At 46.9% G+C, this 11368-nt stretch overlaps 1 protein-coding gene across 3 annotated transcripts in view; it reads right to left on the bottom strand.

Annotated features, from left to right (window-relative positions):
* Nucleotides 1-11368, bottom strand: part of NUP107 (nucleoporin 107) — a 47561-nt gene that overhangs the window by 5434 nt on the left and 30759 nt on the right. For 2 of the 3 annotated variants that reach the window (XM_008048945.1, XM_008048944.2), the window contains 9 exons: nt 8758-8827; nt 7765-7883; nt 5523-5561; nt 3956-4106; nt 3072-3184; nt 2356-2458; nt 1431-1591; nt 722-847; nt 237-350 (listed from right to left, as the gene is read on the bottom strand). In XM_008048945.1, the coding sequence (XP_008047136.1) occupies nt 237-350; nt 722-847; nt 1431-1591; nt 2356-2458; nt 3072-3184; nt 3956-4106; nt 5523-5561; nt 7765-7883; nt 8758-8827 (996 nt within the window). The remainder of the gene's footprint in view (nt 1-236; nt 351-721; nt 848-1430; nt 1592-2355; nt 2459-3071; nt 3185-3955; nt 4107-5522; nt 5562-7764; nt 7884-8757; nt 8828-11368) is intronic. The other variant, XM_008048946.2, reaches the window with a different exon arrangement.

Here is an 11368-nt window from a genome sequence, read left to right as displayed (position 1 = left end):
ATCTGGGCGACAAAGTGAGACTCCAACTAAAAAAAAAAAAAAGAAAACACAAGGTGGGTTTTGTTTGGAGTTTCTGTCACCCAGGCTGGAGTGCAGTGGCATGGTCATGACTCACCATAGCCGGGACCCCTGGCTCAGGTGGTCCTTCCACCTTTCAAAGTGCTGGACCTGCAGGTGTGAGCCCTATACCCAGCCTGCTGGTTTGTTTTTGGCCACAAACGAGGCACACAGCTTACCTCTCTAACATCTACCATCCACCCTCCATCGACAAACAACAGGACGTTATACATTTTTTCCTTGACGTCGGCGGTGAGGGCATCCAAATGCCCTTTCCAAATACCATAATCCATCTGTAAAACAAAAACAAGGCAGACACCTAAGGGACAAAAGCCAATAAATAACGTTTACAAAGCACAGACAGAAACACATCTGCAGACATCACTCTAAAGAGCTGATGTTTCGGTCTGCCAAGCCTAAAAGCAACATCAAAAGACTGCAGCTAAACCAAACACCACAGGGTTGACATTATAAACGCATGCTAATGTCCCCTGGAGGCAGTTTTCATGCTGGGGTGATATCCTACACACAGACCAAACTTCTCCAAGTTCAGCGTTAACAGGAGGACGGCCGATGTGTCCCAGGCAGCAGCGTGGAGACAGTGCCATCCAAACGCGCAGAGCAGCCTCCCGCGCAGTCGCCCGCCCAGTCCATGGCGGCTCACCTCATACTTCCTCTCCTTGTGCTCGTGAGCGACCTTCTCAGTGAAAGTCGCCTGAGGAACCACGGTCGGTTTCTGCGGAGCTGAATTCATATGCTTGAACCACTCATTAAAGGTCTCGTGGGCTTCCTGCAATGTAAGAAAAAAACACATAAAAGGAAGTTTTCACTTTTGTCATTTCACACAACTTTCAAAGATTTGGTTCTCAGAAATAATTTTGCAGCATCAAGAAATTAAACTGTTGAATACTTATTTTTGCATACAAAAAGCCCTACTGTGAGGGACCGTTTTGCCAAGCAGACCGGGATGGCGCATGTATTGAGGCATCCCGGCACCAACTCCAGGGGGAGCACCGGACCAGGAATGGAATCGACATGGGTCACCCTGTGATGCACGCACACCTCCTGCCTTCCTGACTGGTGAGGAGGTTCAGGAGGGCAAGGACAGGATGCTACCCATGGCGGGCCACACTGCCTGACCCCTGTCGCCACCTGGTTATTGACTGAATGGATTCTGAGACCAGCATTCACAGAGTCTAGAGAAAACTCAGGTCCCAGCCGCCCACACCCCTCTCCTGTGATGAGGCCATGCCCGTGGACACGCGTCACGATTCCACCCAGGAGCAGTCAGCACTGCAGGCTCAAGGGAGGGGCGAGTCGATGCCACTTTTGCCAAAAACTCCGACTCCTCAGAAAAGCGCCCGACACCTCACCAGGTAGGCTCGGATGCACAGGTGCTCGCGGATGGCGTTGTCGTCCTCGGCAGGAAGTGGGCTCTCTAGCCCTTGCTCCTCCCACTGACTGTAGATCTCAGCGATGGAATCCTGAGGGATTTTCACGAACACCTCCTTTGCAGCTTCGTGCTTCTTGGATGCTGTGAAGAAGGATGCACACTTGTCAACACCTGTCGGTGCTTGTGGAGTGGCTTCATGCCATGCTCAGCGGGTGTTGCGTTCCAGGTCTGAAGCCACGTCTGTTAAAAATCTTGGTGGTCTTTCTGCCTGGGGGACTGGCTCTCTCCCGACCTCAGTGTGACGGTAACACAGCAGAAGCCACTAGACGCAGGTACTTTACATGCTTCTGCATCTTACAGAGAGCGACTGAGGCTGAAGGCAAACTTGATCAGGACAATAACAACTCACAGGCAAACACGTTTTCTTTCTTAATACCAGGTTTGATACATAAGAGTGGCTGGTTTTCTACCCCCGAGTGGAAAAGGCAAAAACCCAATAAACCAAATTCAAGAATACATGGGCCAGGCTCGGTGGCTCAGCCTGTAATACCAGCACTTTGGGAGGGCGAGGCAAGTGGACTGCTTGAGCCCGCAGGTTCGAGACCAGCCTAGGCAACTTGGTGAGACCTTGTCTCTACAACACATCAAAAATTAGCCGGGCATGGTAGCACACGCCTGTAGTTCCAGCTCCTTGGAAGGCGGAGGTGGAAGAATCGCGGGAACCCAGCAGGTCGACTTTGGGATGGCCGTGAGTATGCCACTGCACTCCAGCCTGGGCGACAGAGTGGTCTCACTCCTACTCATAAAAAAACAAAACGAAACAAAACAAAACCAACCAACCAAACAAACAAAAAAACTTGGATCTAAAAGAAAACTTAATAAAAAAGTACAGAAACAAAGCCTACCCAGGAACCTTCTCATGATTGCATTGCCTTGTTTCAGGGCTTCTGCCCTCTGTGCAGGGTCAAACACCAGCCAGTCAATCACGTCGATCTTTAAACGGTCCTCCTATGCATTCCAGGAGGAGACAGACAAAAGAAGTGCTAGTTTTGTTTTTTCCTAAGATGGTCTGCAAATTACTAGACTTAACTTACATCAGGAAGTGAAGGTAGAGAAGGTGGGGGTGAAAAAAATGTATGTATGCATTTGCAGCAATCATCATTTTCCCTCATATTACACAAAATGATGGAAAGATCTAACTTAGGTTATTTACTGATTTAACAGCTCTCTAACAGAAACAATGTGCTGGACTATATGGCCCTGGAATTCTATGTTATATACATCCCCAGCTTAACCATGTGATTCCTCTAAGTGCTGTTCTAAAATTGTTCTCTTAGACACAGCTTTCTATTCCTTTTGGATAGCAGGAAGTGAGCAAGCTACATAAGATTGAGCAATTCATCACGTATCTAAAATAACCCAGCTGGGTGCAGTGGCTCACACCTGTCATCCTAGCACTTTGGGAGGCTGAGGCAGGAGGATTGCTTGAAGCCAGGAGGTCAAGGTTACAGTGAGCTGTGATCGAACCACTGCATTCCAACCTGGACCACAGAGCCAGACCCTGTATTTGTCTCTAAAAAATAAGTAAAAAAATAACACCTCTGCCCCTGTCCCAAGTCACCTCAGTGGTGCCGGTATCCAGGGCTGAAACCAGGTCATGATGGCTGAAGTCACCATTATCTTGCTTTCGAATATTCTCAACTACAGTTTTTGTTATTGTTGCAACATCCAAATCTGAAGAGTTTTTTGAAGAGAAAAAAAGCAAAGATTAATTATCGACACCCATATTCTCTAAATAATCACAATGATTTGGAGAATTCGGAACAGTCATTATTTAAAAATATAGCATGCCAGCCAGACATAGTGGCTCAACGCCTATAATTCTAGCACTTTGGGAGGCTGAGGTGACAGGACTGCCTGGGTCAGTGGGTTTGAGACCAGCCTGGGCAACCTGGTGAGACCTCATCTCTACAATAAATCAAAAGGTGATAGGACTGCCTGGGTTGGTGGGTTTGAGACCAGCCTGGGCAACTGGGTGAGACCTCATCTCTACAATAAATCAAAAAATTAGCTGGGCATGGTGGCACATGCCTGCAGTTCCAGCTACTTGGAAGGCTGAGGCAGAAGGACTGTTTGAGCCCAGCAGGTTGAGGCTGCGGTGGCCGTGAGCATGCCACTGCACTCTAGCCTGGACGATGGAGTGAGACTCCAACTCAAAAAAAAAAAAAAACCCAAAATAAATAAATACATTAAAATACACACACACACACACACACACAGCATATAATACAGGACAGACACTGAACGGTGCCAAAGTTAGATGCTCTACACATAGGTTACCGTCAAACTTATTTTATTCCTAAGGCAACTTCACTGAAAACTGTACTCCTCTTTTTTTCCTTCTCTAGAGAAGACTAAACACTGTGAGGACAGGTGTCACTGCAGTCTGTAATGTTGCTGAAAAGCTGCTTATGAGGCCACTGACGCCATCTCGGCCGGGCTCACCTGCCTCTCGTGCCAGCTCCAGGCAGTGGTGGCGCTGCTCAAACTCCGTGACGCTTTCCAGAAACTGTGCATACTGGGCAACGGCGAGGTCTTGAGGCAGATGGCAGGTATAAAACGCGATGAGGTCTGTATGTTTCTCATTTATTAGAAGCTAGAACAGAAAGAAAGCAAAGGATATCAGCAGTAAAAAGTGGATGTGCACTTCAAAATTTTAGATGTATTCAGGATTCATTCAGACATGGGTTTGTGTTGCTCTTCAGAATAATTTTACATTCCAAAAAAATGTACAGTTGACCCTTGCAGAGCCCAGGTTCAAATTGTGTGGGACATAGAATTTTTAGAAAAATAAATACACTGGGAAAATGTGGGGAAATCTACAACAATATGAAAAAATTTACACATCAACTGTGTAGCCTAGAAATACTGAAAAAATTGAGAGAAAGTACGTCATGAATGCATAAAATATATGAAGACACAAGCCTATTTTATCATTACTCCCATAAACTATACATGAACCTAATAAAATATTAAAATGTATCAAAACTTACACACGCGCACACACAGACCCCAAGTGGCGCCACCCCGAGGATGTGTACCACACATGAGTTGTGGTGTCGACTTGTAACGTACACACTCACTGAGGGACACAATGCACTGGCCATGATTTCAGCTTCCCACTCACAGAGGGATCAGGCACTGTGAGTGTCCATTAGGACGCCTGTGGTGCATGTCATCCCATGAGCAGGCATCTCTCCACTGCGGCTGCATGCATGGAGTCTTTCGCGGGTCTTGTATATCTCATCATGTTTACTACAATACCGTAAACCCCAAAGAACACCCTAGGACCCACAGAAAATACCACTAGCAATGCGGGCAGTGCCCTTGTCAAGCAGAGAAAAGTCCCCCATTATAAGGAAAAGCTGGACCGCTGACCTGTGGACTGAGGTCTGCAGCTGTGGACAGATGGTCATGTTGCCAACAGACCACATACACTCCCAGCATTCACATGCACAGGATGGTGCTGTAATGTGTGTTCTCTGCCTCAGGATTTTCTCAGTAACATTTTCTTTGGTCTAGCTGACTTACTTGTGAGAATATACTGCAGGGGACCCTGGAACGCACATTTGAACCATGTGAAACGTGTGAATGGAAGGCCGATTTCACACACACAGAGTCTGCAGGGCCGACTCTGGGACTCGAGGGTACCCGGCTTTTGTGTCACATGGTTCCTGGAACAGCCCCGAGTGCACTGAGGGATGACTGTTTCACACATGTGACAAACAACATGCGTGTTAATTAGCTGTTTGTGTTCTTGGTGAGGCTTCCAATCCACAGCAGTCTATCAGCAGTTATGTTTCTGGGGTGTCAAAAGTGACACATGAATTGGCAACCACACAGGGGCTGTTGTCCTTCGCCCTGCACTGCTCAAGGTCCCAGTGTGCTTATAATGAAGGAGTCATGGGCTCTGATGGCTTTTCTGCCACTGAAAATTAAGGCTGAGTAATTCTGACTTTCGTTTTTGTTAGAACAGTCAAAAAGAATCAAGTTGTAGATTCTTGAAGTTTACCTGTATGTACGTCTTTAAAACTTGAACAGAAACTTCTTCCTTCGTAGGAAAAAAAGACATAATTATAAACACAATTGCTCATATGAATAACCAAATTTTTAATACAAATTCTGCTGTTAAATAACAATTTTAATATTTACCACTCAGCAAAACCTATAAATCAGACTGGGTGCTAAGCAAAGAAAACCTGCTGCTACCTGTTTAACCTTGCCGTCACTCTCTGCAGGTCATTTCTTTCTTTTTTTTCAGTTGGAGTCTCACTCTGTCGCCCAGACTGGAGTGCAGTGGCCGCTCCCGGCCACCGCAGCCTCGACCTGCTGGGCTCCGGCGATCCTTCCGCCTCAGCCTTCCGAGTAGCTGGAATTACAGGCGCGCACTACCACGCCCAGCTGATTTTTTGATTTATTGTAGAGATGAGGTCTCGCTGCCCAGGCGGGTCTCGAACCCTAGGGCTCAGGCAATCCATTCACCTCAGCCTCCCAAAGGTGCGGGATTACAGGCTTAGCCACAGAGCCCGGCTTCTTTCTTTTTTTTTTTTTGAGTTGGAGTTTCACTCTGTCGCCCAGACTGGCACGCTCCTGGCCACCGCAGCCTCGACCTGCTAGGCTCTGGCGATCCTTCCGCCTCAGCCTTCCAAGTAGCTGGAACTACAGGCACATGCTACCACGCCTGGCTAATTTTTGATTTATTGTAGAGATGAGGTCTCGCCAAGTTGCTCAGGTGGGTCTCGAACCCGCGGGTTCAGGAAATCCACTCACCTCGGCCTCCCAAAGCGCGGGATTACAGGCTGAGCCACCGAGCCCGGCCAGGTCATTTCTGTTATTGTTCACATACTCCAGAAGAAGAAACTGAGATCCAAAGAAGTTTTATTTACCCAGAAGTACATAGTGAGAACCTGCCAAGCAAGGGTATAAACTCGAGACCCTTACCCCGAAGCCCAAGTTCTCAACTGCTGCACCCCTCACCTTCCACATGTATCTGACCAAAATGTTCTCAAACATTTAGAAAAAAAAGACAGGTCAGGCATCATGGCTCATGCCTGTAATCCCAGCACTTTGGGAGGCTGAGGTGTGAGGAATGCTTGAGCCCAGGCATTCAAGACCAGCCTTGGCAACATAGTAAGGCCCATTTCTTTTTTTTTGAGTCAGAGTCTCAGTCTGTCGCCCAGGCTGGAGTGCAGTGGGCACACTCACGGCTACCACAGTCTTGACCTGCTGGGCTCAGGCGATCTTTCTGCCACAGCTTTCCAAGTAGTTAGAACAACAGGAATGCACCATCATGCCCAGCTAATTTTTCTTGATTTATTATGGAGATGAGGTCTTGCCAAGTTGCCCAGGCTGGTCCTGAACCTGTGCGCTCAGGCAATCCTCTCACCTCAGCCTCCTAAAGTGCTGGGATTTATAGGCGTGAACTACCGCACTCAGCCAGTAAGACACATTTCTGTGCAAAAAGAAAGAAACCAAAAAAAGAAAAAAAAAATCCAAGGGTTTAGAATCTCACACAAAACTTAGTCGGATCCTTGGCTGGGGACAGAGGCTCATGCCTATAATCCAGTGTGCCTATAACCCAGTACTTAGGGAGGCTGAGGCAGGAGTATTGTTTGAGTCCAGAAGTTTGAGACCAGTCTGAGCAACATAGCAAGGGCATATCTGTTTAAAAAACAAAAACAAAACGCCTGGGCGTGATGGCTCACGCCTGTAATCCCAGCACTTTGGGATGCAGAGGCGAGAGGACTGCCTGAGCCTGTAGGTTAGTGATCAGCCTGGACAACATTTCAAGACCTCAGCTCCACAATAATTAAAAAATTAGCTCGGCGTGGTGGCACACGCCTTAAGTTCCAGCTACTTGGAAGGTTGAGGCGGAAGGACCGCCTGAGCCCAGCAGGTGGAGGCTGTGGTGGCTGCGAGCATGCCATTCACTCCAGCCTGGGCGACAGACTATGACTCCAACCCAATCAATCTATCAATACACAAAAAACCTAGTCTGCAGTGAGACTTAGGTGATTGATTTGAATTGGGTGCCGATGAGGATGAAGTTACAAACTTATTAACAACTGGATATGCAACCGCCTAGAGCCCTAAAGCTCACAGTGAGATCCCATCGCCTGACCGACCACACACGACAACATGAGGACTCCTGTATCCTTATCACTGTGTCTAGAAAATGACACGAGAGACTGCAGTCTTGATGAGAGATGCATACGGTTGTTTACAGAGGAGGGCCCACGGTGCAGGACACTGACCTTGGTCTGCAGTCCCAGGGTGCGGAAGAACAGGACAAGGTGGGCCATGAAGCGCAGCAGGTGTCCGGGGAGGCTGCCCCTGCCTCTGCAAAGCCACGTGCTGAACTCCTCCATCAGACCTGTAGTCCGCAAGACAGATGAGCACCAGAACATACTTGGGAGAGATACGGATGCCATCTCCTCCCACAGGCTTTCCAGGCCTGTCTCCTTCACAGGCTCACATGATACTCATGCCCTCAGAGACTGCTTACACTCAGATGGGATTATACAGAACAAGGAAAGTGCTGCTTTCAAATAACCAACACACACATGCTTTGTTTTGAGAACTTTTATAAAATCCACTATAAGGAAATGAAAAAGCTGGGTGTGGTGGCTCACATCTGTAATCCCAGCACTTTGGGAGGCCAAGGTGGTCAAATTGCTTGAGCCCAGGAAATTGAGACCAGCCTGGGCAACATAGCAAAACCACGTCCACATCTCTACAAAAAAATCAAATCAAAATCAGCCGGATGCCAGGTGCAATGGTTCACACCTATAATCCCAGCACTTTGGGAGGCAGAGGCATGGGGACTGCCTGAGCCCATGGGTTTGAGATCAGACTGGGCAACTTGACGAGACCTCATCTCTACAGTAAGTCAAAAAATTAGCTAGGTGTGGAGGCATGCACCTGTGGTTCCATCCACTTGGAAAGCAGAGAGGTGGAAGGATCACCTAGGCCCAGCATGTCGAGGCTGAGGTGGCCATGAGTGTGCCACTGCACTTCAGTCTGGGTTACAGAGTGAGACCCCAACTCAAAATTAAAAAAAGTTGCCAGACAAGGTGGAGCACACTTCATAGTCCCAGCTACAGGAGAGGCTGAGGTGGCCAGAGCCCAGGAGGTTGAGAGACTGCCATGCACTGTGATCATCACGATCGTGCCCCTGCACTCCAGCCTGGGCAAGAGTAAGACTCCTGTTTAAAAAAAGGACCTCATAAAATAAAACTGTATCTTACCATCAATGTTTCCCAGGATAAGGAATTTTTGAACTGTGTGATAATGTTCTTGATTCTCTTCCAGAACTCTCTGAAAACAAAAGGACATTTCTCATGGATCTTCCAGTGGCCATTCTGTAGCATGTACTCACCGCTGAGCTAAAAATGTTAAACTTTTAAAGGAACATACAGATATAAAGAAAAAGGTGGGAATGGACAACCTTAGGGTGCTCAAGACCCCCCAAAATATGGGAAGGATCCGGCCTTCGGAACATACGAAGGCTCACAAATCCAGAAGTAAACAGCATCTTTGAAAGTAGAGAATCAGTCTACAGCAATTTAATCTTGGTGAGTGTTATTCAACTTTGGTTCTTTATACCAGGGTGCCAAAAACAAAAACAAAAAACCCCGCATACATATTTTAAGAGATCTATGTATTACTTTTCGAAGCTGAATTGAATTACGGGAGCAATGTGTAGTATGACGTCCGCTCAAGAGATGGCATTAATCAAATGAATGCCAGCGTCACCATGCAACAGGTAGGACAAACAAAATGGTGGAAGCATGGTTGTCGTCTGATAGTGCAGTACCATTTTAAAGTGGTATCTGAAATTTGAGAATGTTGCCGAAGTACAATGACAATGGAGGTACGCGCATGCAACAGAACCTCCAACACACGTAACTGCACACATTTGTGATAAATATTCCTTTGACGTTTATTCACTTTTATATTCAAGCCTTTGCTCTAACTGGAATTTATTTTAGTTACATGGCATGAGGTAGGATCTAGCTGTTTTACTGCAGAAGAAAAGTCAGTGATGCCAGAGTCATTTATCTAAATAAACCATCCCCTTCCCTCTGAAATGAAAGGTCACATCAGACATCTGTTATGCTCACATATATACTTAGACTCAGTTTGGACCTCATGTCATTTACTGTCATGTCAGTTCTATAATGTTGTATCTTCATGTCAAGTTTTACTATTGAGTAAGGCAAATACCCATAACTACTGTTTTTTATTTTTTTTGAGTTGGAGTTTCACTCTGTTGCCCAGGTTGGAGTGCAATGGCATGCTCACAGCCACTGCAGCCTCAACCTGCTGGGCTCAGGCAATCCTTCTCAGCCTTTCAAGTAGCTGGAACTACAGGCACGTGCTACCATTGCCTGGCTAATGTTTCTGATTTATTGTAGAGACGGGGTCACAAGGTCAGGCTGGTCTCGATCCCCTGGGCTCAGGCAATCCTCTCGCCTCAGCCTCCCAAAGTGCTGGGATTACAGGCTTGAGCCACTGTGCCTGGCTACTGTTCTTTTTATAAATGTTCTTGCTATTCTCACTTAGTCGTCTACTTGGAAATCTTCTGTCCAGAAATATACCCCAAAGCATTAGTTTCCCATGGTAATTTTGGAATGAGTGACATTTATATGAAATTCCTCACCCGGCAACATAAGGATTCTGCTCATTTCCTTGATTTTCTTGTTTTACTTCGTTAGCTAGAATTTCCAAAATAATTTCTTTACTGTACAAAGTGCTCCCATATAACAACAAGGAAAAGATAAAACCCAACAGAAAAAGAACTACAAGATATTCACAAATGGGGCCATTGCCTTGCTGATCTATGGTGTGACCCTGGTCTCTTTGAGCATGGCCAGGCCATATTTCCCGGCTTTGGTTCCCTACCTTACCTTGGGGAGGTCAACCTCCTCTTTCTTTCTAATTTACTTTCTAAATAAACCATATTTTCTAATCTAAGAAAAAATTTCACAAATGGTCAGTAAACGCAAGGAAACACGCTCAGCCCTAGGAAGAGACAAGGAAGTGTGAGGCAAACAAGAAGCTTGTATTTCCCTGCTTTCAGGAAGCTTGTCCTAAAGAAGTAGGGCTAGTAGATGAGTGCACACATGTATAAACACACACACACACCGTTCATTGTAGTATCAGGACTCCCCCCAGGGTGTTCTACAGAACACTATGTATTTACTCAAAAGAACAAGATTCTAGCTACTTGGAAGGCTAAGGCGGAAGGATAGCCTAAGCCCAGCAAGTCAAGGCTGCAATGGCTGTGAGCATGCCACTGCACTCCAACTGGGTGACAGAGAGAGACTCCGACTCAAAAAACAACAACAACAAAAAACCCAAACAAGGTTAAGTTAAACTATATCAAGTAACTCAGAGATTATCATTAAGTGAAAAAAATAACATCCAAGGCCAGGAGCAGTGGCTCATGCCTGAAATCCCAGCACTTTGGGAAGCAAAGTTGGAGGACTGCTTGAGCCCAGGAGTTTGAGACCAGCCTGGGCAACATAATGGGACCCTGTCTCTACAAATAATTATTAGAAAGTTAGCAGACAGCCGGGCTTGGTGGCTCAGCCTGTAATCCTGCGCCTTTGGGAGGCTGAGGTGAGTGGATTGCCTGAGCCCGCAGGTTCGAGACCCGCCTGGGCAGGCGAGACCTCATCTCTACAATAAATCAAAAAATCAGCTGGGCGTTGGTAGCGCGTGCCTATAGTTCTGGCTACTTGGAAGGCTGAGGCGGAAGGATCACCGGAGCCCAGCAGGTCGAGGCTGCGGTGGCCGGGAGCGGCCACTGCACTCCAGTCTGGGTGACAGAGTGAGACTCCAACTCACAAAAAA

Source organism: Carlito syrichta, unplaced genomic scaffold, assembly GCF_000164805.1.
Source record: "Carlito syrichta isolate Samal-C Ts95f unplaced genomic scaffold, Tarsius_syrichta-2.0.1 Scaffold130369, whole genome shotgun sequence".
In the NCBI taxonomy this organism is placed as follows: Eukaryota; Metazoa; Chordata; class Mammalia; order Primates; family Tarsiidae; genus Carlito; species Carlito syrichta.
This window is presented reverse-complemented; position numbering and strand designations above follow the sequence as displayed.